Genomic DNA, 26647 nt, shown 5'->3' on the forward strand with positions numbered 1-26647 from the left:
TCACATTTATTTAGCTCTATGGTCCTCAAGAAAATATACATAAATATTGTTTTCCTATCCCCATCAGCCACATGGTAAGAGTTATCTCTATGAGCCAGGGTCCTGCAGCTCCTAAACCCTGGCCAAGGAGTGCGTGAGGATCTCCTCCTGGCCCAAGAGGGGCCGGCAAGGCACAAGGTGTCAGCTCTTCCTGTTCCCATTAATTTGGTACACGAAGCAGTTTCCTAATTCTCTCCCTATTGCAGCTGAAAGGAGTGTGAGCAGGGGAAAACGGCTCCATGATGTATTGAAATATTACCTGTGAGATAAGAGGTTTGGGGACACTCATTGCCTCAAGTCTTGACAGCCTTCAAAGCACGTTTGCTTCTTCTCTATCAATTAGTTCCTGCAACTCCTGCCAGCCCACAAGGACAAAGCTTGGCACATGCCTGAGGCTCTGCTGGACAAGGGAGCCTACATTTTGCACCCAAATCTGATCTTTACTTCTTTCCTTGTTTAAACTCCCACACAGCAAACCATATGACCAAATGTTCAGCTCTCTCTAAGCACTTTGTTTCTGTACATTTGTTAGTGCTGGCCCTGAAATCGCTTCATCATGTGCTAGACTTTAAACACAGTTGTTCACCTATTATCACCTGTAGTGAAATATGTATGAGTCAAGCTCACCCTTGTTCTAGAGAATAAATCAAACCTTGGTCAGCCAGATCTAAAGCTAATTCACAAAGGCTGTAAAATTTTGTGAATAAATTCGTATCTAACTGGCCAAAGAATAATAATAAACCTCTTACATAAAGAATGCCTCAGAAAAGCAAAGCCACGAGGCCCAGAGGCTTTGGATAAAATATTTGCTTACACAGTAGCCAATTGATTTATGTGACATAAGGCATTCCAGTAAAGCAGGGACCAAAAAAAATCCTAGCATCCACCTTTAAAACCAAACATCATGGCTTTCCCTCAGCTTGAATTTAACAGCAAGATTTCCTCTGATTTCCTTCTATCTTTCCTTTCTTTCCTATGCAACATGGCCTCTTAATTTAACGATCTGCTCCATGCTGCAGCACAAATACTGTCATCTCACTTGCTGGTTGCAAAAGCCTGTATGACGCATGAGCATACCTTACTCTGCACAGTTTGTAGTACATGAAGTGTAAAAATTCACCTTGTGGTTAGTAGAGAGAGCGAGTTTGATATCAAATTGGTGGAAGGCCATGTCTGAGCACCAACATTTTACGAAATAGCTGACATTACAAACTGCTACCAGCTGTCTTGAACAAGTTGCCCCCTTTCTATATAAACTGGTGGGAAGCCTGATATGCCAATATTGCAGGTGCAGGTTCACCCAAGCCACATGAGTCGCTGCTACCATAGGAGTTGGAAGTACCAGGAAGCATGAGGCAGACGCCTGCATTTGCTGAGCTTACACTAACCCCAGAGCAAGAGGGTTTAATTGGTTACCATATTATGCAAACAGAAATAAAACTGAACACAAGCATTCTGAGATGGAAAGGTTCACATACACTGTAGGCATCGTTTTGCTCACAAAAACAGTTACTGTCTAGGAAGTCTTAAGGGCATTCTACTCTGCAGCTAGTCCTTGAGAATTCATGGAATTTTTAATGATGACACATCGAGTATTTAGGTTAAAATAAATGTACTGATTTACTCGTTGAGAGAAGAATTAAACAAGTATAGAAGAAGTGAAGTCACGTTGAAGAAGGCAAGCAGGATTATGAATAGTGCAGGAAGGTGAGAAAATTAGTATTTTGCCTCCCTTATCATTGCTTATTGTTTGACTTTAATTTCTAGAACTCAGTTTTACTCTAAAAACCTAGCACTATCTCTCTGAATAAGTGGTGCATTTTTCTGGGCACACATATATCAGACACTGTGCAGACCCCAAGACTGAGGTGCACTTCAGTTTGCTTCAGTTCCAGTTCATCCATCCAGTGCACACTTAGCGACATACAATTCTGCAGCAAAAACCACTGCAGTACTTGTGAAGACTTTTGGGTCACCACACATGCACCACAAGAGGCCCTGCAGAGACCCCACAGCCATTCCCACCCACCTGTATGGGACCAAGAAATCCCTTGCCCCATTCTGAGTTGTTCGCTGTGGCCAGAACTGAGTCCATCTTCCTCCAACCTGCTCCTTGACATCACCACACCACTCATATGTGATTGCTTTTATTTACCCCAAGGTAGATTAAGAAAAACTCCAACCCAAAGCCTTGCTCGAGTCACAAAAATTGTTCTCCATAACTTTCAGCTTCTTTTTGTATTTTAACATTGTATGTATGAATATTTCCAACATTATTCCAGGATATTATGAATGGTTCATGTACAAAATTATAGAGGTTAAAATAATTTTAAGCATCATTTTACATAGAAACTTGTGTTCTTCAGACCTTGAATTCACCAACCAATTTTTAGACCACAAGACATTCTTGCATTCAGATAAAATAAACGAATGTATACCAAAGCCATGGTTGTTGTTTTTAACAGATACTCCTTTTATTATTAGGCAGCTTTAAGAAGCCAAGTACATAATCAAAATCATTGAAGACACTAAAATCAAATTAAGTCTTTCTCCCAATCATAATTTTTTTGCCTAGCTTAGTATAAGGTTTATCTGGTGTTTTTTTGTTTGGTTGATGGATATATATAACTAAGTTCTGAGGACAGTACTCAGTTTGCTGTGCACACGCCTTTTTCTACTGATTGTAGAACAAGAATTCACAGCAGATATTTTCCAATTAGAAGCAAATTCACGTAGCTCTCATTACCATGATCACAGTTAGATCTTCCTGTTGTTCAAATCAAAATAATTATTTTATTGCTCCCAAAGTCATATATGACTATTAAAAAGTTGAGATTAACAGATCTGAAGTCTTCAGTTGGTCACTCTGCAGGAGGGTTGATACGAAGATACCTTCAGCAGTCTTCATACAGGATTTCATCTATTTGGATGTCATTTTCAGCTACAGGCACCGATTCACAAATTTGTTCTCTAAAAGCCAAGGCAATTGTGTAAGGTTTTCCACTGGGATGTTTCATACACCTTTCAAGATATGTATCGTAATATCCTTTCCCTCTTCCCAATCTGTTGCCTTTTTTGTCAAACCCAAGGCCAGGCATGAAGATAAGGTCAAGACCCCCTGGAGAAAATGAAATAAACATTAGTGGATGCATTGTGGATTTCCCGATGGCCTGACTAAATCCACATAACTTCAGACATAAGCAAAAACAATAGCTTTGTATTTTGTAAAATGCTTCCTTTTCTTTGATCAGATGAAAAATACCTTGAATACTAAATCTGTAAATTTACATTTTCATCTTATCAATTGCATACTAGATCAGCTGCAAAATAATTAGACCTTGAAAAGCTGGAAGGTAAGAAATCTACCTTCTAACAGATTTATTTTGTCATTTTAACTGTGCGCTTCCCAGGACTAATGATTATGAATCTAAATCTAGGCAGAGACTGAACTCATAGAAATTATAGACAGAGTTCTTAGAAATTATAACCAGAAAAAAAATGCAGAGAGAAAATCAAATGAATTTCAACATCAGATAAAAATATAGAAAAGGAAAAAAGAATGAAAACAAGCAACATAAGAAAGAGAGCATTTTCTTGACATAACTGTAAAATGTCATGAACCTCCACTCAAGCCCCCAAAACCAAAGGGCCTTGAATATATTATATTCTGAAAGTGGACATTTGCCCTTTTATATCAAGACTTGAAGGCCTGTCTCTACATGATGTCATATTCCTCTTCTTTCAAAGGACCATTTTCTTGAGCCTCCAGCAATGCACTGTTTCTCCAGCAGTATACACAAGTTTTACTTGCTTTCCCCAAATATGCCTCCCTCTGTAGGGATATATGGGCTTCCTGAGGCTCTTCTGAAATTGCACTTGATTGGAATTCAGAATCAGTGAAAAAACTGAAACAAGTATCATAAGTGGCCATTCATCTGGACAAAACAGATCCAACTGGCTTGCAAAACCCTGATAAAAGATCACAACAACCAGATAAAAAAGGTACTTTACATGCAAGGTCAGATAAGCCAGTTTTTCTTTTTTCCTGCTTTGCTCCTACTTTGCAAACAGATGTGGAGCTGCATCCTGCCAGGCAGGCAGCTAGAATTTAGTTTGCCACGCATTTGTTTCGGCAGTTGATTCACATCACTGCCAGGTAGGCAAAGGAAAGGGGCTGCCACGCTGAGCAACAGCCAGGCACAGAAGCAGTCAGTGTGCAGGTCTCCATTACTTATGCAGGGCTTGTTCTTCCAGTGTGAGACAACTTGCAAGGACATCCACTAAACAAATGAGCTTGGCTGTCCTGGTGCTGACTGCTGAACGCAGGAATGTACCAGTTTCACAATGCAAAGAAAGTCTTTCAGAAGACACGCTTAAAGAGCATAGGGCAGGAATGGCAGGGGAAAGCCAGCACAGACTAAAACACTGTTAACATGAGTCTGGGAAGGAAGTAAACATAGCATCTCCATCCACTGCTTCCTACTTCTTACTGGAATTGCATTTTCATAATTAGCTTCTGCTCCTTCACCAGGACTAGACTGTGTCAGGTATTCTTCTGCTTCTTCTAAATCCAGATATGGTCTCTATTGCCATTTTGGATTGCACAGAGATCACCATCAAATGCCTTGTTGGCAAATATCACACAATACTCCTACATCTAGCTGAGGAATGATGCTCAACATACAAGATGAAGCCAGCTGATCTTCTCCCCCACTAGCATGGTCCGTGACAGAGATTCTGCAGGTCAAATCCTCCCTCAGTTGCTCCTGGGCTCATTATTTATTCTTTCTGTGAGTTGCTTTGCATAGGTATTCAGGTGGCCCAGGAACCAGTATGTACCAAACACTAACGACGCACAGAAAGAAACACATTCTGGCTTACACTTTTTCAGCTTTTTTCATTCCATTTGACTCATATGACAAAAAAGTAGAAAACATTTGCAGTCACTACTGTTGGCAGGTAAGAATATACACAAGGGACAAATCTGCAGAGTAGAAAGGTGCCATTTCTCCTTACATTTATATTACAGACTGGAGGAAGACAAGTTAACGGAAGCACTACGGAAAGAGGGAATTGGGAGGAAGAGTGCAGGGACAAAATATATTTTCTATGTCATTTCACTGATAGCACAAGCCACACTTGAATGAATTTAGATGTATTAAAGAACAGTATTTTCCTCTGGGTTCTCTGGAGAAGTAGAGTCTGTTTTAATGAGTCAGCTCCTCTACAATCATGGATTTTTAGGCTGAATAACTCAAACAAGCTTGTGCAAATCTCAATATGAAAAATGATGCTGTAAATACTGTAATAGTTACCTTCATATTTTTTTCCACTGGAGCACAGTGACGCTGAATGCCTTTGCTCTGACTCACAACACACTGTCTGATATCCATGCAACTCACACAGCTGAAGATTAAAGTAAAATGTCAAACCAGACTTTCAGCAGAAAAATGACACAGCTACCCTGCAAGAGCCTGAAGGCAGTTCAGGCAGCATTAGCCCCAAATCCAATTCCAGGAGCTAGAATGAATGGCTAGAGAGCCCCATGGAGCAAACGCTTCCTCCCCTCACAACTTGGGAGCAACACAACCTCTTGTGGTGCCTGCGGTGAGGCGGGGGAAGAGTTGTCACAGGATGAGAGGTGACACACAGAAGAGACCAAGATTGCAGACACGTAAGATTACTATCAGCGCTGAGCATACATCAACAGGATGGTGAGTGAGAGTAATAACATCTTGTCCTTCTAGGCACATGACCCTCCTAGTCCCAGGCACTTCCAGCCCTGCAGGCCACCATTTGCCCCTCAAGATGTACAGCAGGCTTGCTCTTTCCTCACACCGTGCCTCCTTTGCTTCCATACCCTGCCGCATGAAACGGCATCCTCATCCCTGGGAAAACAGGGCAGGTGCTCGGGCATCAAACAACTCCTCAGTTTTTACTGCTAACAGTGTGAGAGAGGCCTCATGAGCTGCATCCACTTCTATCCCTCTCCTTGTCATTGTCCTTGTACCCTATACGTCCAGAGTTGTTAACTGGTGGCTCTTGGATCCCTGAGCGGCCTGTGACTACACACTAGGGGCCAAAGAAAGAAAACTAAGAACCCACTGTCAAGAGGTCTTTTTGCTATAGGGAATCTGTGCTTCTCCTGGAAAACTTTTAGGCAATCTTCAAATTGTAAAAGGTAGAAAAACACTATCTCTGGCAACATACACTGTACCTGCCCAGGGCCTCCAAGCAGAGAGTTGCAATGCTTCTTATAAGCGTTAATTAAACTACATGGTATCCCGGTAAGGTTGGCAATTATGATGACAGTCATCTAATACTGTGTCTATGATGTGAGCTCTTGTTGCTACAGCTCCTTCAACTGTGCAGCACTGTGTCTGAAATAGTACACCCTGACTTATCAACATGGGCTTACAGCCATGCTGACATGGCCACACGGGTTTCGCTTACACTGCTAAATAAAGCAGGGCCAGAAAGCAAACTCATTTACAGGATCACAGATGGCTCAGTGTGCTTAATAGTCAACACACTCCTGACATGATTGTGGGCCTGTTCAGCTCACACTTCCAAGTGAAACCCAGGCATGCCCCAGGGGACAGGATTCCCAGAGCAGTGAAGACCGAAGTGTCCAGGTCTGGCTCCTTTCACCCTATACCCTCCTCCTACACGCTCAGAACAGGTTTTGCTCCTCCAGATACAGATACAGGCCTTCCTGCCACATGTCAAAACATGCAACACAAATCTTCAGTTTCACAGTCCAAAAACACCCCTGCAACAAGGGCTCATATTATTTAAGATACTATGTACTGGGAAAAAATCCCACAAACAAACAGTATTGTCTTAGGGCCACAGAGGCATTACATGGGACCAAAAACACAGAGACAGGACAAGTTCTACGTAGTAGATAGGACTAGCCTGTGCCACTTGACCCTATTCTATTTAGCAGTATAGGAACAGTCATAGCTTCAGAACCTGCCATGTGGGCGTATAAGCACAGTTCATTTGCACTGACTTGCATATATCTATGTAGACATACCTTATGGCACAGAGAAGTGAAATGACTTGCCCAAGGACTCAGGAAATGTGGGGCAAAGCCATATGCAAAAGGCAGGTGTGCAATCTGTGCGCCCCCTGACTTAACCAGCAGACCAAAACAGTAGCATCCCCTCTCTGCTGTCTTAAATAGGAATACAAAGTTTCACTTCTTCTAGGCAGCTGCCCTGAATTTCCTGAGTTCAGCAGTGCATTTCTCATTACCCTTTATGATGATATCAAGTTTGATTTGTTCCCCAGGGAAGAATTTTCTCCTTGTACCTCATTACCTCTTCTCCCCTTAATCTGATGCTCCTATTTGAAATGATAGCCTGCATTTTCTGAAGGGTTCTTGACAACAGTTAATCACAGAAAAGTCCATCAATTGCACAGATACCGGTCATGCAAAGACTGCTAGGAACTTGACCTGCCCACAGATAGAGTGCTAGCAAGGCCCATCTCCTCCCAGATTTGAAGAGGCCTCACCAGCCTACTGCTTCCCTCTCTGCGAGGCCAGTCCACTTTTCCCTGCACAGCCAGACAGTCCTAACAGTCAGCCTGCTGCGAAGATGAAACCCTAATACTTTGTCATCCCACCTGCTTTTCATAGCAGCAGTTGTGCAGTTTAGGTTCTAAAACACAATGGTGTGTGCAGCATTTACTCCTTTACTCTTGTCCCCACAAAGACAACTTGATCCTCCCAGACTGGTACCTTGGACAAGAACAAGCCCTTAAGTGGTTGGGCTTTTTCTGTGTGCAGCTCATTCTGTTAGCAGTTATGGACCCTCCCCACTTTGCTCACATGTAAATGATTATACAAGGCACAGGACTATGAAGAATCAGGTCCAGACAGAACAATTTTCTTTTATTTTTTTAAAAAAGGAAAATCTTCCTATATAATGCACACCACAAGCAATATCAGTCTATGCACAACTGCTGCAGAGCTAACAAATACTTAAAACTTGTTCACTTACAAGGAATGAAAGCTAATTTTGGTCCTTTTACAACCTAGATGGGGACCGAAGTCCAGAATGGAGAAAAACCTCTAGTCCTTTTGCACAAAACTTTACTATTCCAAATGAAAAGGAAGCAGTTAACTACCTGCTGTCTTTAACACTGAAAGTATCACATCTTGGTAACATGCAGAGTATGGGCCAATGATTAATGACAGGGTTGTTACTGTGATTTTGATTACTATCAGCATAGTTAGGCCTCTTTGGCAGGCTTAGCTTTCAACCATACACTTTTTAGGGTGCAGAAACCATCATCTTATTCTGTATGCATGCAGCATCTAACACAGTATGGTCTGGATTAACCACCAGACCTTGAAGAACCCAGCTCCACAGAAGTAAGCATTTAAATTATACTGCAGCAAAACAATTCCCTTTCCCTTTACGACTAGTACTAGGCCTTTTCCACAGAATGTCCTTCATGCCCCCAGCATCGCTGCTGAGGTTGTTGGTAGCTTGGTACCTCCTTCCAAATAAATGCTCTATGCTCTTTGGAAAAAAAGCATGGGTTTCAAACATAGCATCTCTGTCTCAGCACAGATTCGAAAAGGGAAATAACAGCTCTGTTCACTTCAGGCCAAATTCTGAACCTGCTGAGGTGTGTGATTTCTAGAACAGCAAGGATTGCTTTCAGAGGCAACCAGTTGTGCTCACCTGACCAGCCCATGGAGAGGAAATGAAAAGGCACTCAATACCCTGCACCTTGGGCAGAACCCAGAGGTAGGCTACGTTCTCCCCACTCTTAAGACTCTGGAACATGTGTCTTATAGGATGTGCTTTTTTCACTAGCAAAAGACTTGTTCTGTGACAGCCAGGTAGTGTTATCTCTCCAATCTAATGAGCAGGGAGATAGAAACATTACCCTTTGCTGCAACTGATAAACATTTGAAAAAAAGTCATTCATCCAGAACCAGTTATGCTGACTTCTTCCAGTAACGCAAGTGATTACAAATATAAACAACTACATTGCTTAACTTTCCCTCAGCCAGTCTGCTAAAATGCAAAGACAATCCCTTAAATAGAAAGGAAACTCTTATCCAGTAACTCACATTTGCTCAAATGATACAGTCTTTAAAATCAATATCAGAAGCTCAGCATGAACACCACCTCCTTAGAAGCCAGGAGTTAAAACACAAAGGACCAGATCCTCAGTAGCTGTACATCAGCACTGCTTCAATGATCCCACTTCGCACTTGCCTCAAGAAGAACATGTAAAACATCACAAATTACTGACAAACGTTTGAGAAAAATCAAATAATTTTTCTTGTAGATACTTGTTGTCATTGTTCATAAACAGTGTTTCTCTAAATGCTTCTCTATAGTTCTTACTCTGTAGTTCCCTTATGATCCCAAACACAGTTATATGATAGGACTAAAAGTTATGTTTGATATTAGATGGAAAAACAGCTCATTTTAAATGGCAGTCATTAGGATTCTTTCCAAGTATTTTCATTGTGCAAATGCTGTTTATTGTGCAGTACTATAGCCCTTTAGCAGGACTAACCTTTTTCTAGCTATCCGTACATATTTGTTTCTTAGGTAGGAAAGCCAAAGAGATGCTCGCTTTTTATGCAACAGTGCTAGCACATATCTCAAAAACCTAAATGTTGGCACAAAGTTGAAAAAGCTAGCAGAGAAAATCGAAAATGCTAGCACAGAACTCAAAAATGGAAATGTTGCAAAGTGCAGCTGACCGCAGACCACCGCCACTCAGCAGCTGAACCCCCTCAGTGCCCGCCGAGGCAACGAGAGCCTTTCCCTGGTTCCATTTAGCTGGCTTCAGCCTGCACCAGCACACAGCCAAATCCCACCAGCTGCATCCATGGTCTCCAGTTATGGGGCACCCCATCAGGCCCTCAAAGCCACGTACTCTGCCTGTACTCTTTTAGCCTCTGTGCAGCTTCATGCCACCACTAGCACACCAAGGAGGTCGTCTCAGGAACATGCAGCTCTTAGAGAATGCTACGAGACACATCCCTTTCCGAGGACAATCCCCAAGGTGCTCTGATGGCCCCACGACGTTGCAGCGCTGCTACACACTGCTCACCTCTGGGCAGCGCAGGCCTGGCACCCAGCCCTCCCGTCTGCAACACGGCACTTCAGCTCAAGGGAAGGGAAGTCTCACCACACAACGAACCCCACAAGCAGCATGAGGGGAGTTTAAGCACTGTTTTTTCAAAATCCACCTAGGATTTAAGTTTTTTTAAAAAAATATCTCTTCACTAGCAAAGAATGAAAGGTTATTCTAGCCCAAGCAGAGTCGGGACTGAGGGTCTGGGCAGGTATGCCAGTGGAGCGTTTAGGTGAAAACATGCACCAATGGCCCTTCCTTGGGCAATCCCCATCTGACTGGTCTGAGAAGTCACTTCAAAGTTTTGGAGTCCAGAAAGTTCTAACTCAGCCATCAATGTACAACCTATTGCTGGGCAGAGGCCTTCTGCCTTTCATCTGGGGAGAAATACTTTTAACATTCGGGGCAATTGTTTTATTTTTGGTTCCTATTTCTGTGTAAGAGAACTGTAGGTATCAGGCAGGTTTTGCAGCCTTTTGTCTTCTGAAAAACAACATTTAACCCCACATCCACACACACCCACAACCCACAGATCTATCTTTCACATATGTACATATATACCAATTAGCCTATTTTCCCCTGTAATCCATGTGCCACAGGTAATTGGCCCACCAGCATGACTGAGATGGCTTTTCCTATTACTTCAATAAAATATTTTGCAAAAAAACAGAACCATCAGCAGAATCGACAAACAAGCACTGAACAACTCAGCATTTATCTGTCTACTCATCCATGTCAGTGCTTTGTGTCAGCATGAAACATCGGTCTCTGCAGTTCACACTTGCCCTTCTGAACTATAGCATAATAAAATATTTATACTTCTCCCTAAGAAGCTACATGATAGCCATCAGTCATATAGGTTTAAAACAACTGAGTAGCAGTCACTCTCCCATTAATACACTTGCAAATGCACTAATAATGCCTTTTGATCAGCTCCTGTGCTACTAAGGTAAGCTCAAGTTAGCACCCACCTATTATGAATTGATTTAAAAGAAAATCTTACAAATTTTGTGTACAGTACAGTCAGATGTAGTACATGTCAACCCTGCACAGACAACCCTGTCCGACTCCATCAGTAATATCACTTTACAGATATCCTTTCACACGTGATCAGGGAAGCTGCTGTATATGGTTAAATCTTATGTTCAAATTCTAGCTGGTTTCACAACGCAGTAAGATTGTGTGAGGCTGTAACCATCACACTCATTTCCCCTGTGGTTTAAGCCATAGTCAGCTGAGGTTTAGTGTCTCATTTTCAGAAATTGCCAAAATGCCTACTTAAAGGAAATAAAATATAAGCAAGTTCTTTTTTTTTCACTATTATTCATCAAGTCTGCATAACCACAGTAAATGAACCGTAATCTCTCAATGCTACCTACAAAAAATGTCTGGTTTTACAAATTCAAAGCAAAAGAAATCATTGTTTATTAATGTTTCAGTTATCTGCCTGTAAAAATGATTTATTCACTCCTGATATTCAGGTATATGAGCAAAGAGAACAGTGTGATTGGGAAAACCTGGGTAGCGGAAGATTTTTGGTTCTGAGGGTTGCACCTGAGTGTCCTGTGTACTCTGAAACAAGGCTTTCTAATGAACAACTCCAAAGACAGGAGGAGAAACTGCATTAGAGCCACTTTACGGCATTATCAATGTATCCTATTAAATCAGCAAATGCTGACTGCAAAGCTTCTGCTCCAGAGAAGCTCTGAAGGCATTGGCACTTGAACTGTTCGTGTCTGGACTGTCATGACACTGCTACAGTATAAAATACAAGGATCTGTGTGTGTTTACATGAGATTCTTTAAGATCTTATCAAGTACACTGCCCATAGTATTTATGTGAGCCCTTATTTAAATACTTCCACTTCATACACGTGCATGTGCACTTTGTTTTTTCATTCTGGTCCTCTTCCTTTGCATACTGCTGTCTGGATATTTTCAAATCAAAATATGGCACACATGAATCATTTGGGGATTTTTTCACACATCATGCAGCATCACTATCAAAATTTCCAACCTCTTTTACTCTGTCAGCAGATACTCTGCAATAAAATACACTGAATTGCCTGTAAAAATGTAAATAGTTAAGCCATCAACTTCTTTGTCAATGCATAAACATGACTGCTGTGAAGAGCTACTCCATTGGATGGAAACGTTAGGAATGCTTACAGGCAGGGTTTAGTGAACATGCCCAGTCAGCTAGTTTGTAGGTGACAGTATCTTCACTTTTAGTCTCAAGCATGTGTTAACATTACAACAGCTGAGCAATCCAGCTTCTTTATCACAAGGTTGCTCCGACAAAGCCTGCATAGCTTAAAAAAAAGAAAAGAACTATCCCTGGAATCCTCCACCTCTCTCCTCTGCCAACCACCAGTTTTTGGAGACATTGGGCTGGAACATTTGTTCTCCTGTGCATGTGATTACAATGCCTGAATGAGATTTTAATTATATGAAAACAGCCTAAATGGCACCGGTGCTCCATAGTAAATCTATGGAATACTGACACCTGCCGGCAAAGGGCTTCACATCGTTCCTGAAAAAGGAATATGCTCTCCATCTACACCCCAAAAGCTGATTGCCATCTCATTCGCACAAAAAGCCAGCACAAGCAAGAACAGAGTCCAACTATGATGCCAACACGAAGACTGGGAGCTATCCTCACTGTGCAACAACAGAGCGAGTCTCCTGTGCTCCAAAAACCAGCGGCTCCCTGCCAGGCTCCAAGGAATTTCACACCATAGGGGAAATGACAGTGTATTTTGAATCTGACAAAGCATGCAGGGATTAACTGTGCCAGGAAGACAGATCTGTTGTAGCCTGAAAAGTGCTGACTATATTTAATAGCCCACTAAGCTAGCAGAAAACAAACTGAAGGAGGAAAAACAGTCATTTTCTGCCAGATTCATGAGCTGAATCTGCTCAGCAGTGAGGGCCAGACATGGCAAGGGTGTGGGGGGCAGAGAAGGGGAGCACAGAGCAGGCAGCAAGGAGGCAGCAGGACTGTCCCTTCTGGCAACAGCAGGCTGTGAGCAGAGCTCAGCTGTCCCACCAAACTGCACCCTGAACCACACCAGCCTGTACAGCGAGGCAGCATGGAAGAGCTCCCATTCCTTCGTCAGATTGTCCAGGCTCTGTGCACAAAACTGCACAGAAAGGTTTGGCACAGACACTCCTCCTTTCCAAAACTGAAATTAAAGGGAGACAAAAATCTCTGTCTGAATTAGTTAACACATCCAGAAATACTTGGATGCTTGCATTTCCCCTTTACTTGTAGTGTTGTAGTGATTCATGCCACACTCCAGAAAAGAACCTGCCTCTCATTTGCTTTTGAAAGACTCCTGTATCTAGGAAACACTATGAAGAAAATGACAGTGCTACTGTTCACATTGTAACAAAATTGGCCCTAATTTAAACAAAACACTTGAGAGTCACTTGCAGTGAATTTAAAACCTTTGCTGATGCTGCTTTCACTTCTCTTTAAACTTTAATTGATTACAGACAAAGCAATCTTTTTAGCTGTTTGGCTGTGTGCAAGGAATTAACAAACAAGAATGTTTTCTGCAGGAAGGCAAATATGGATGTGACACTTAAGATGATTACAAAGAAATGCACTCTTAAAACCTTAATTAACTTCAGGGGAGCAAAAAGCTTTAGTATTTGAGAGCTCAGCACTCCAGGTTCGCTGCAGGACGCCACTGCACAGACGGGGGATTGGAATTAAACCACCCCACGCTCAGGGGTTAGTCTGCCCAAAGGGAACTCAGGGTGTACGGATACTAAAGGCATTACAAAGTGATGCCACGGAAACACATTCTGCATTTCAGAATATTTTTTGAAAAATCTTGCAAAGAAAGCGATTCTTTGGGGATCGTGCAGAAGTGCCACAAGGAGCTCCACTGAAAGTGTCCTGTTCACCTAGTAACATGGGTGCTGGTTGTCACTACGCTGTGCCGGAGAGCTGTGGAAGCTGGGGCAGACATCAAGGGAAAGAGCAGAGACCAGCTGCAGGGGAAGCAATCCCAGCACCAGCAATGGAAGCTCATGTTTTTCAGCTGAAGTATGCAAATGCATGGAATGCAAAAAGCCCTGGTGGACACAGTTGCTATCATAGATGGGTCCAGAACCTGAAATATTTCATTTCTAAGCAAGTATTTTCCTAGCTTTACCTATTAGGGAACATACTGTACAGAATAAAACTCTCTCTGGTCTATTTTATGGATCTGGAATACTGGAACAGGTATTTTTGTTACAACTTGTAGATGTGGGATACCTGTGCAGAAACCAGTGAAAGAGATCTGCCCAGTGAGTTGATGAGAAAAGCAGTATTATGATAGAGAAAAAAATAATTTATACAATGCCATTGCACATAATTAACAGTATGTCTTCACCTTGGCATATTATGTTCTGTTTCAGTCATCTTTTCTCCAAAATAACATCAGAGAAATTCCAAAGGTTCAAAGACCAATGGGTGGATACATCATAGATCTGGAAAAGCTTCTATATGAGAATAAGAAAATGCAGGAAGTTTGTTCGAGAAAAAAAATAAAATTGATATAACAGGGGCTTAACTAAACAGTGAGTAACAGAAAGTAAATCGACATCCTTATTTACCTTTCATCACAGACAAATGAGGTATCAGTTGAACTGAAAGCAGCAAATTTAAAACAAATACAAGGAACTCTATTGCACATTACAGCTAACTAACAGCTCGCTGCTGTCAAAAGGTAACACAGCCAAGGGCCTAGTACAAATAAAATTGCATACTTATAGGAATGATCAGACTGTGCAGACGTAAAGAAAAAACAAAACTATTTGTAATGGGATAAACCAGGAACTACAGCTGTGGAGGTAGGACAAAATTTCACCTATTGCTACATAGCTATGTGTCAGGAGACTTCTTGAACCTTTGGTGGCACTGGCTTGTCCAGTGCTCTGATCCTCTATTACGTGACAGGAAGCAACTTCTCTCCACAAGAAGACTCATCACCAGAATACTAATGCCTCACTTGTACTGAATTTGTTCTTCTTATGCATATCAAAATACTATGGCTCATTGTCTCCAAGCAGAACTTCATTCCAAACTTTAAATCATTTCATTAAAAAATAAATTACATTAAGAGCTCAGCCTCAATTTTCAATTTTGCTTCATGTCATGGTCTCAGCTTTTCTTTTTTATGACCAGTGTAAAAAGATTTTAAATTATAATCTATCCCTTGATATATATTGTACTGTAAGTTTTAATCGAGTCTCCCAGAGGAAAATAAAATCGAATAGCACCCTCAATCACTTTACAATCTTTGTTTGTAGTATTTTTTGTTTTTCTGCTAAGCTATAATATTTAACATCTTTGCTTTCTGCAGAGATACTGATACTGCATTTCTTCCAGATATGTTCCAATCTGCATAAAGTTCATTTAAATATGTCACAGTTACCCTGAATATTATTTATTACGTCTTTTTTTCAGAATGATTAACATCATTTTGTATGTTCCCATTATACTTTAATGTAAAGCTACAGCACCTCTAATGGGTCTGAAGTGACATATTAGACATTCCCTGTGTCTCAAGTTACAGCATTTTCTCCTTATATTGTTTTTTATTTCTAAGCTCTTATGTACTTCCTATTTCAAAACCCTCTCATTTCTGGTACATGGAGATTTGGGGGCTGCGGGGTGTCCAAGCCATTATCTTTTTTTCTAAATCCCATTTTATTCCCTATTCCTCCTAAGACTACATTGCCACTACTTCAGGCACACTTCTGAAAAACTGTGCTAAAATCTGGAATGACTAAGAATACTGATGGTATCACAAGGCCTTCAGTTCTGGAGTAAATGCAGCCTCTGCTAACATATGAACAAACAGTAGGAATATAAAGACACACAGAACAGAGCTTTTGCAGACCAGAATGTTTCTGCAGGGCAGGTCCTAATGCAAAGTCTAAAATAGGGCTAATGATCCCTCAGCAATGATTTCCAACTACTTGTAAATGGGCTGCTTGCATCTGTAGACTGGCTGTAGCTAGCCATTCTCCTCTCAATAGGGCGACGCTTCCTGGCGTAATAGCTCTTAGGTACCAAACGCAATCCAAGTAGTTAAGGGGTCCCTGTCTGCTTCTGCTACCAGCAAAGATGACGTTATTCGTGTTACAGCAAGGTTCAAGTTGTTCTGGAAGTTGTAAAGGAAGAAAAATAAAACTACCCTAAGCTCAGAAGCCAATTTACAAAGATTTACGTGAAAAGGAGGCAGCAAGAAGCCAAGTCATTGCTAAACATAGTTTGTATTTCCTCACTTTATTAGAACTTTGTATTTTTCCCCAAAATTACTCATGATAAATATACTACTGTTAAAAGTGTGGACAATCTAGTTAATATCTCACCAAGCATCTTGTAGATACAGCACAATATTGTCATCATTAAAATTTCCAGTACATAAAACTGTGAAACTCTCCAAATTAACTTACAAAATATAAGTCCATTTCTTCATCCGTTTATTTCTGGGAGCAAAAATATATTATGCTTTGGGAGAGCAGTAGCATTCAACATTATTCATTATATATAAGATGCTATATTTTCAAGTGCTGACATTTTTCAGCCTGGCCATCTGTGCCAAGCTGAGGGGTTTTTATGTTTATGTTTTATCAGGCAAAATGGTTCATTGGTTTCTAAGAACAAAGCTAGGAGAAAATAACTCTTGGGAAAGCTCTGTTGCTCCATACTTTCAGGCAAGAACTTGAAATCTTGTTCACAGTAGCCTTTATGTCAATGATGTGGCTTTAGCCTTGTTCAAATCCGTTTGAGTTTGGCTTACAAAATGCTTGAAAACCTGCCATTTGCACAGGCTCAGGAAAAACGAGCTCAGGGGTAGTGCTGGCCCTTCCTGAAGACGTCACACTCTCTGTAGCACTGCTGGAGTCCCAGAGACCTGGCCCCATGGCTCTCTTTGGGAATCAGTGCTCTTTCCCCATCCTGGCTACTCATTCCCACTCTACAGATGTTTTGCAGATATGGCTGCACGGTAAATCAGCTTGATTTGCTGATCTAGGTTAAAATGATCCCCAGCAAGAAAGGCAGAGGGAATAGAGGAGAGTAGGAAAACATTTTTCTTCCAGAGCAGTTCATTGATCCAGTTTACCACAGAGAGGCAGGGGGCAGGAAGATGCTGGAAACACATGGAAGGAAAATTCCAACGTTGTTGCAAAGACAGTGCTCCTGGCGCTGGAGGCTCAGGTCTTGCTGCCGATCACACTCCAAACTGCAAGGGCTGAAAAGGACTTTCATCTCAGTAGTTGCTCCTAACTGCTCTGTCTGGGACCAGACTGGGAACTGAAACATGGAAGGAAATGAGGACTGAAGTTTCACTAACATTTATTTCACATGTCACTGGTTTACGCAACTCCTCTTCACCAACTTTCTACCAACTCTTCAGTTGTGTCAGTCCAGATCTGTGTGGTGGCCCTATCTGAGATAAGATGTGGTAGTGGTGGCATTTCTAACCAAGATGACTTTCCCTGTGGATTACATCATGTGGCTGCATGGACAATTTCCTGGCACAACAGATGAGGAGTGGGAACAAGGAGAAGGAAAGCAGAAGAGGAGACGAGATGGCTATTTAAACAGGCAGCACTCAAAAGCAACTATCACAAAACTATGCTTGAGAATCTCTTTTGTACTGCTTAGCACAAGAAGCACTATTTAGGAGAAGAGGAAGTTTTCTGAGCCAACGAAAAAGAGAAAATAGCCAGAAGAGCGGTGAAGGAAGTGAGTAAATTTGGACAAGCAATCTTGTATGTCTGGAACCGGACAAGGGAAAGAAAAGCACACTATCTCCTCCCTTCTGGCAGTGACAACCTATTTATGTTGTCTGTCTGCCTGTGAAATGACAACCTAGGATTGAAAGCAAGAGGAAGTGGGGAATATGGTCAGAAAGGCCAGAAAAGGTCACTTGAAGAGGGAGATTCAGACAGGTTAGGCAAGAAGCAGGAAGAGATTAACATTGTGTAGGCAAGAGAAATTAAAACTGAGAAAAGAGGACCTAGCTCAAGGATGAGAGAAGACTGAGGAATGATCATTTGGGAGGGAAAAGGGGTGGTAAAGTTTGGAAAGAGTCTGTGTTCACTGAGGGCTGCCCACAGCCTGGGCTGGAATCCAAGATCCTGAGTCTCCATCATTCCTCTATCAGGAGATATCAGTTAATATTTTTAAGTTACTGAACACTACAGCGATAAAAAGCCCATACGGAAATTAATACCTCTGTCTCCATATGAAGATAATGCACGGCAAAAAAAGGCCTGAGGCTGTAACTTGAACGGGAGAAAACAAATGACCAAATGCATACTCATTAGCAGCATTCAGTAACAGCAAGCAGTGTTCATCTTTTGCACCAAATGAGCCCAGAGTTAATGCATTCAGAATATATAGTAATGCATTTAGGGATGGGATCAAAATATACAGACAAAGAGGCTGAATTAAGTTTGTACACCTTACCTTATTTCTTGCATTCTTTAGGAGAGTCATAACACATCACAGTAAGCAGATTTAGAGCCACAATTTCTAATGCCCCTTTATTTTTAGCCAAAAGCAAATACCTAAAAATGCTTTTAATCTCCTTCTCCATTACCCAGATGAATGTTTTAAAAGTTGTCTACAATTTATTATACATCCTCAACTACCAGGCTATAATTTGGTTAGGACCATTTAAGTTACACTCTTGGGTCCAAGACTTCCAGCTGAGATCTCTCAGTCCGAAGTTTGTCACTTGCTTCCTTTCAAAGAATCTACCTCCAGGAATGTTATCATATAGAGATATGAAACTCAATTAGTTTTTCAAGTCCTACTAGGATTAATATATATTTTTGCAGGAAAACCTTAGCTTTCCATCTGTAGCTTTCAGAGTAGGTTTATATTAACAATAAATAACATTACAGATGAGGAAACCCATCTCCACCCCTCTGAATCACACCGCCTCCCTAAACCACATTGAAATTAGAGCTGCTGGGGAAGTGTCCTTTAAACTTCTGTAGGAGTTGTGATAAAAAGCAAACAAGGAGAGCAGTTTTATCTGATTTAGTCCTTCCAAAGTTGTGCAAGGTGTCTACATTCCAGTAAAACATTTACTGCAACCAGTCGGACCTGTCATCAAAAGTATTACCTTGGGTAAGAAACTATTTGAGTGTACATTACGATGTACAAAGAACAAAGATACAAACATGTGAATTGGTATTTATTAAGAAAATATACCAGGGGCTTGCTCAAGAAGCTGTGTCTTTCAGCAGGTGTAACTGCAAATTAACCAAGTCATTCGATTATATACACTCCTACCTGACCCAAAAATGAAATTTCTTCTCCTTTTGTCCTTTCTGTTGCTGTGTCAACTTAGCCTAAAGAAAGCAACATTTCACAAGAAAAATACTGTCACTCATGCTTGGTAGAGAAGATGACAAACCTTCCACATGGAAATGCGCTGATCTTTGCTTATACCAACAATTCATAATGTGGCGCACTGCCCAGACGAACAGGGGTAGATTCTGATTCAACAGAAGATGATTGTCTCCAAAAGGAGGGATTCCTACCTATTGTGTACAGCCTGTGAGTACTACCAAAGACTGGGATACTCTACATGCAAATTATACTTAGTCTTATATTTGAGCTATTAACAATCACGTCAGTAAAAAGGAAAGAAGTTTTAATGACAGTCTGAATCTAAGCTTTTCGCCATACAAAATGAATACACTCAGTAGTGACATGACTTATTTATGTACCTGCAGGGTATTTCTTGGAAATTACATACCAACTTATGCAAGCAATGGGAACATTACTAATATAACACCATGTTATCGCCTTATAACAATGTAAATGCCTCAGATCACCATAGTATTTGATAACATCACAGAGATAAACGTTTCACACACGCATAATTCCAACAACAGAGGATGGATATAGTAGCAAGATCTGCATTCTAGCAAGTGTGCCAAAGTTCAAAAATATGGTAACTGACACAAAAAACACAGCAAAAGTATTTTAAAAAGATAGCAAAATGCAGTGTGTGTTTCTATGGGGAAAAATCTGCGGTTTTGGGTTTTTTTTCCTGTTTGATTATGCAATAGTGCAAGAGCTCTAAACTTACTCTCTAATCTTCAAAAACTGTTCAAGGAAAAAGGACCAAGGTCTGACTTTCAATCCAAAAGGAATTATTCCTGCGTTACTAAGTATAAATAAACTGAAACCAAGCTTCAGGCAGGACAAATCTGAAATGCACATGTATCAGTTGTTACACACCTGGTCAGGAAAACAGGGTACCATTTGAAAAGTTAAAGCAAAGGAATATAAGAAATATTGAGCAACTGTACTCTCACCCTTCTATACTCCTCAAAACATAAGACATGGGATCTATGTGAAATGTATCCTGTACCTCTTCCCACGATCCAGCTTACTACAGTCAGTAGCCTTTTTCACAAGGACTGCTGCAGCTCTCTTGGCATTGCTCTTTGCCTGTAACCATAACGTGGTGCAGAGAACAAAAAGGGAGCTCCAGAACTTGCTAGTTACCAAAGCTTGGTCTACCTTCCCCATTTTCACAGCCTGGTATCTAGGCCATCCCCAAAGGTACTTCCCAGTGTACTCTACACCAGGTAGTTGCTGTTCCCACTACACCTAAGAGTTAGGGGTCATACTTGGCGTTTAAAGGGTCACCATCAAAAGCTCCTAAATACCACACATACCCACGACTTTTTGTCAAAAAGAAGGAAAACAAGCAGAAGTGCTAAATCCTAAATGTAAAGATGATGACTGTATGAAGCTGTAAATTCCTTTGCCAGCTAAAATGGGAATACAGAGAGGATTTTAAATCAAGAAAGAGGAAAAAAATCAGCAAAAAAGAAACAAAAACACAGTGAATATGCTGATAAATGAAGATCTAATACTAGGGCTAATGCTCCTAGCACTAACTGTCTTAAGGACAGTGTTCTGGTAAAATATATTAGCATCCCAAAGCAAATACAAAACCCAGCTCAACTGAACAGATTTATATCTGTTCCCGTACCTAGCTTAAAAAGCTAATAATTCTGTGCAATGTGTGAAACCTGTTAGCACAGTAAGTTTCCGTCTAGAGAACTTTTCCAAGACTGAGGTTTCAAACATGAATTCGGCATGAGTTTTCCATTAAAATCATCAAACATGCCTGCAGATATTTTACAAAGATATTAAAAACAGTTAAATTAATTAATGTGAATACAGAAAAGAAACTGTTTACAATTTTGTAGAAATCAAGGATTTTTAGGTTGAGAGAGAGACTATTTTGGACTAAAATGAATATGCCACTAGTTAGACTTAAATATACTGTCAACTTCTCAACCTTATGAAGAATCCAACGTCTGAGCTTGCATTATAAGACCAAAATAAAAATGTGAGAGAATAATGATGGGAAAGATTTCGCAATATTCATCCAAGCCTACAAGAAAGTCTTTTTACTTTCAGTCTAGGGTCTCAGTCCAGGGAGCTGTTCTGCATGGTCAGGCTCCATAACGGCACTATGATTCAACCATGCTATACAATTTGCAGCATCAAAGATTTCTGAAAATTCTCATGTTAGCCTACGTACATCACCCCAAAAGTTCTATATATTCCAGGGAATATTCTATATATTCCACTGGAAACTAAAGTTTTCAGAACATACGCTACAGCTGTGAGTCCCAAGGACTCTCAATGCCCACCCAAGGAACCCCTTGCAATCCATTCCCTCCTTTACATGCGCATCTATGCTACGCTTGCCAATATTGTATCAAGGCTGTCCATGGAACAAGATGAAGGAACTGATCTGTCTGCTTTTTCCCTGCGGGATTAATTGTGCAGTCTGGTTCCCTGCACAAACAGCTCTGCTGGCACATCACAGAGGGTGGTACAGGGTAGGGAAAAGTAAGCAAGGGAAAGTGTCCGATTACACCAACTTAAGCAGCTCTACCACAAAATATAATACCAAAACATTTCATTCTTGCTATCAGATCCTACTGACTTCCAGGTTACTCCTGCTCAGCATCAAGATGTAGGAAGAAAATACTCACCACCAGAAAGAGCTTCCTCTCTCACATTGTCATCATCACTAGGCTGATGAATATTCCAGGATGTCAAAGGAAGTGAAGAAATGTCTTCAGCTGATGATAACTTTAGCATATCCATGTGATTGCTGTGAGGCTTGTAACGTGGGATAAAACACTCTTTGCCTTGCTTAAAAATGTCCTTAATGATGCCTTCTGTCTGGATTTCATCTGGCATGCTCAAAAAGATAGCAATTCTTTTGGATTCCTGGTACTTCGGATGGCCAATCACCTACAGGGGAAATTACTGCAATCAGTTTGTGAAGAGTTTATAAAAAGATCAATCTAGATTATTTTAATTAAAAAGACAACTAGAACAAAATATCCATTTAAAAGAGAAAAGATACAAACTACTACATACTGTAAAGAGAATAAACTGATTTTTGTTTCCTACTCCAACATTTTCACCATCAGCAAAATCAAATAGGTAAACTTTCACACCCAGTGGACAAAACGGCATAAAATAGTCTTGGGCCAGCAAAAAACAATTTGGAGGACAGTCTGATCCTTTGGTCTGCACCATATAGTGCAAATATTCTCAAAAGCCCAACATCCTTGCAGAAAGGTGAAGCAGGTCAGAATTGCTAGCTTACAGAAGGGATAAGGTCTTTGTATTCCTTTTTTTCTATCTCTTCTGCATGCTGCTTTTCACATCTGGGCCTAGTCAGAAGTGCATCAATAATAGTAACTCAAAAAAAAAAATAGGCCTCAGAAATGATGACTGCAGAGTCATGCAGTATCAAAGTCTTACAATATCAGGGCCCTCTTTCTTTAATTTTTTTTTAACCTTAAGTGCCCTCCATACAGCAAGTTTAGATATAGGACTTCCAACATCACCTGGTTCTAATAGGTGATCTTATTACTGCATATTTTTCAGAGTTTGGATGGTTTTACCATTTTTTGACTTTAATGAAGTTCTCTAGGCTGGATTTAGGAGAGACTTTAATGTAGGATGGAAAATAAAAAAATGCTTACATGGTGAAAAAGTATAAACAGATTCATACCCTACTATGTCTCTGCACGATTCCAGATTAAATTCCAAAGGAAAATGTTGAGAAGGATTTTTAAGGCTTGTATTCTCAGTATCTTATACCTTTGTCACTTACTTCAGGACAAAACAAATACAAATGCATCCTTTCAGACTTAGACATGAGTTAGGCTTATTTTAAACACATACAAAAAACTGTTAAGAAACAGCAGACAACTGAGAAGCTGAGCTTATCTGTGGAACAGAGAACACCGAATCCTGTTCTGTGCTTGCATAACTAGAGGGTAACTGCTCTTCTGAGCATTAACCCTTGCCCTCTTCCCTGTTTTTAGAGGTACCGGCCCAATCTGAGTTTAGAAATGGCTCTCATCCATTGTTTTCTTTCTTTCCAGTAGAGCAGTTAAAAGCCCAGGTAAAATATTCAGAAGATGGATATAGTTTTGTAAGGCAAAATATAACGAAACACTCCAGACCAAATTACGGTAGTGTGTTGATTGGCCATGAAAGTGTGTAACAATTCAAAAGTAGATTTTACTTCCTTTTGTAATTTGTGCAGGATTGTGCAGAGATTATTGCAACCAAGTGAATAAATTCTTAAACAACAGAATCTCCATGGTAGCTTTTGTTTAAAAGAACTGACTATCTCAGCAAATTACAAAATCTGTAAATATCTGTGACTCATGTCATTGAGGGCAGCCAGAGCGGAACCTTTTCATAGGTTTGGAAAATAAAGAAACTGAAATACAAAATTCTCCTCTTTCAAGGTGTTACTGTGGGTAGCTGTGGGCATCACACAGGTCAAATCTGTCCTGACATGCCCAGTAACACATTGATTATGCAGCATAAAAGAAACTGGGGCTGGAGATGTAAAACCACAAGCTACGAGGAAGACACAATTTCAGATGTTTTCAGAAATGTGAACATGAAGCTGCTAAGTTTCTGAGAAGAGTAAAAAATTTTCCACACTTGCAAAAATTATCTGCCCTCTGTTCACCAGCTGACAGCTATTATAGCAGAATCAGAGCATGCAAACAGCATGACTTCAATCATGAACATAAACAGTAAGAAAACAAAGTCATACAGAAGCTGATTAGATACTAGTGGATTGGCCAGCCAGAGAAGCTCCTTCAGTTTGAATTTAAAGATCATTTCAAGATGATCTGGTAAAAAAAGTATCTTTACTGGTAAAGATATTGTTTGGGTGCTATAAAATAACCTAGTTGCTTTTATTAACTGCAGTTATTGCTATGCATCGTAAAGCTACATTTTCATCTTCATATTGTTCAAAACATTTTCTCAATCCTTCAAAAACATCTTGATGTCTACTCTATTAGCTTCCCATAAGGAAGCTTACAGGTGCGCAATGCCACTAGAGAAAAAGTCTAAAGAATTTCAGGATTCTCAATTTATGCCAGATAATTATTGGACAGTAATACAAATTTATGTGTTTCCCAATGTTTTAAGGAAAACAAAAATATTAACTTGCTTTCATTGCCAAAAATGACTGCTCTGTTGCTGAGTTTATCAGCTGCAGTTAAACAGAGGTTGAGGGTTCCTAAAAATTTTGTATTACGTGGGCTGGGTGCTTATAAAATTGGCAGAGGACTTTCTCTGCATTTTTGAAGAGGATGAGTTACAATATATTCTAGAAATTGAGATTTAAGTCTAAAATGTGAGATTACTAAAAATGCATTTTCCTTAATGGTAGGCCCTTGTAAAAAAATCAGCATTCCCAATGGGGGGGGGGGAAAGCCTATGTATTTAGTATTAAATGTTTATAAAAGTCTATAAAATGATCGGCGATTCTTTGGTAGGAAAGGAATAATAAAAATGTGGATCATCAAGAAGTACCCACTGCTGCAGAAAAAAAATAAAATAAAAAAAAAGCAAGACTGTTCAAGACTGTTCTATTACATGCAGTGACTACAAAATAAAATTCGTTCTTAGTAAAAGGATAAAATACATCAGTGCAATCACTTGGTAATCCAAGTGTGAACAGGATGTTTCAAAAGTGCACGTAACCATCATGCTGTGCTAGCACAGCGCGCAGCTAAACGCTATGTGGTATGTTTTAAAGTGTAAAAATAACATTAGAAATTAGAATTGCACGGAGGAAACGCACTGAAAGACACAGAAGGGGAATGGCAGGCAGTTAAGCCGAAGGCCTGAAGGAGACAGCTGCTAAATTTTACGTGCTTCAGTAGGAACTGGCTATAAAGCGGGACCGAAAAGAAAAAACAAAACAGAAGAAAAACACCCCCCGCCGCCACCGGCCCTCGTGGCGGTTTCCGGGCGCCCGGCGGTGCTGCCCCGGCCCGGCCCGGCCCGGAGCGGAGCAGAGCGGAGCAGAGCGGGCCGCCGCCGCCGGGCCAGCTCCGGCTCCGGCTCCGGCTCCGGCAGGGCGCCCTGCGCCGCCGCCGACCCCCGGCCCAGGCCGGGCAGGCCCCGGCGGGCTTCCCCCGGCCCGGGCGGGCCGGGCCCGGCTCCGCCGCCCGCCCCCGGGCCGCTCTTCCTGGAAGCGGCCCGCACCCACCTCGCGCGTGAGCAGGCGGGACTGGCGCCGCTTCTCCGCCTCGCCCAGCGCCCGCAGCCGCTGCCGCAGCTCCGCTCGCAGCGCCCGCTTGGCGGCCCGCAGCGCCGCCGCCATCTCGCCGCCCGCCGCGCGCGCCTCCATGCGCCCAACGAGCGCGGCCGCCGCGCGGGCCTCGCCCTCGGCGCCGCCGGCCGCGCTCCGGGCCGCGCCCGGGGCCTGCCCCGCTCTCCGCGGAGGGGGCGGCGGGGAGGCCTCGGCCCTGCGTGCGGGAGCAGCGCCGGCTGAGGCCGCGGGCGCAGGCAGAGCCCCCGGGGGGCCCCGGCTGCCCTGAGGGCGCAGCAGGCAGCCCAGGCCGCCCTCGTGCGCCCCTTGTTTATTTATTTATTTATTTCCTGCCTAGGGGAGATTGTAAGGAATTTCCCCTTTCCGAATAGTGCAGTAGAAGGGGAAATTACAATTCCACAAGATACTTTTACCACAGCTTACCAAGTAGTTTCATATCCCCGGGATATCCCCGGCGGATGGCGGAGCTGGGATGTTAGGGAGATTTCATGAATTACGGGGAAGAGAAAGCGGCCTCCCGCCGCCGCCCGCCGAGAGGAGCAGCAGCTTCGCGCCGCCTTGCGCCTGGCTTGCCAGGGACGCGTCCCGGCCCGGGAGGCACAGTCGGACGGGCGAAGCGGGCAGTTTCCCTTGGCGTGTTTCCTGAGCTGAGCCAGCTTTAAGTGCAGAAAGTAACTGCATTGATAGGCAGGATTCGATATTTTCGTTGATCTGTTCCACACGGTGTTTGGTGACATCTCGGCCTATTCGCTGTGTATAGCGATGAAGTCGTGGGCTGTCCTGCTCTGCTGCTCTTTCACTGAATCTTTTGTTCTAGAAGTG

At 41.8% G+C, this 26647-nt stretch overlaps 1 protein-coding gene across 1 annotated transcript; it reads right to left on the reverse strand.

Annotated features, from left to right (window-relative positions):
- Nucleotides 1–2488: 2488 nt before the first annotated feature.
- MTHFS (methenyltetrahydrofolate synthetase) lies at nucleotides 2489–25903 on the reverse strand. Its single transcript, XM_062583662.1, has 3 exons — nucleotides 25763–25903; nucleotides 22209–22473; nucleotides 2489–3157 (listed from the first exon to the last, which is right to left on the reverse strand). The coding sequence occupies exons 1-3, from the start codon at nucleotides 25901–25903 to the stop codon at nucleotides 2934–2936; spliced, it is 630 nt and encodes a 209-aa protein (XP_062439646.1). The 3' UTR covers nucleotides 2489–2933.
- Between the last annotated feature and the right edge of the window lie 744 nt (nucleotides 25904–26647).

Source organism: Rhea pennata, chromosome 10, assembly GCF_028389875.1.
Source record: "Rhea pennata isolate bPtePen1 chromosome 10, bPtePen1.pri, whole genome shotgun sequence".
In the NCBI taxonomy this organism is placed as follows: Eukaryota; Metazoa; Chordata; class Aves; order Rheiformes; family Rheidae; genus Rhea; species Rhea pennata.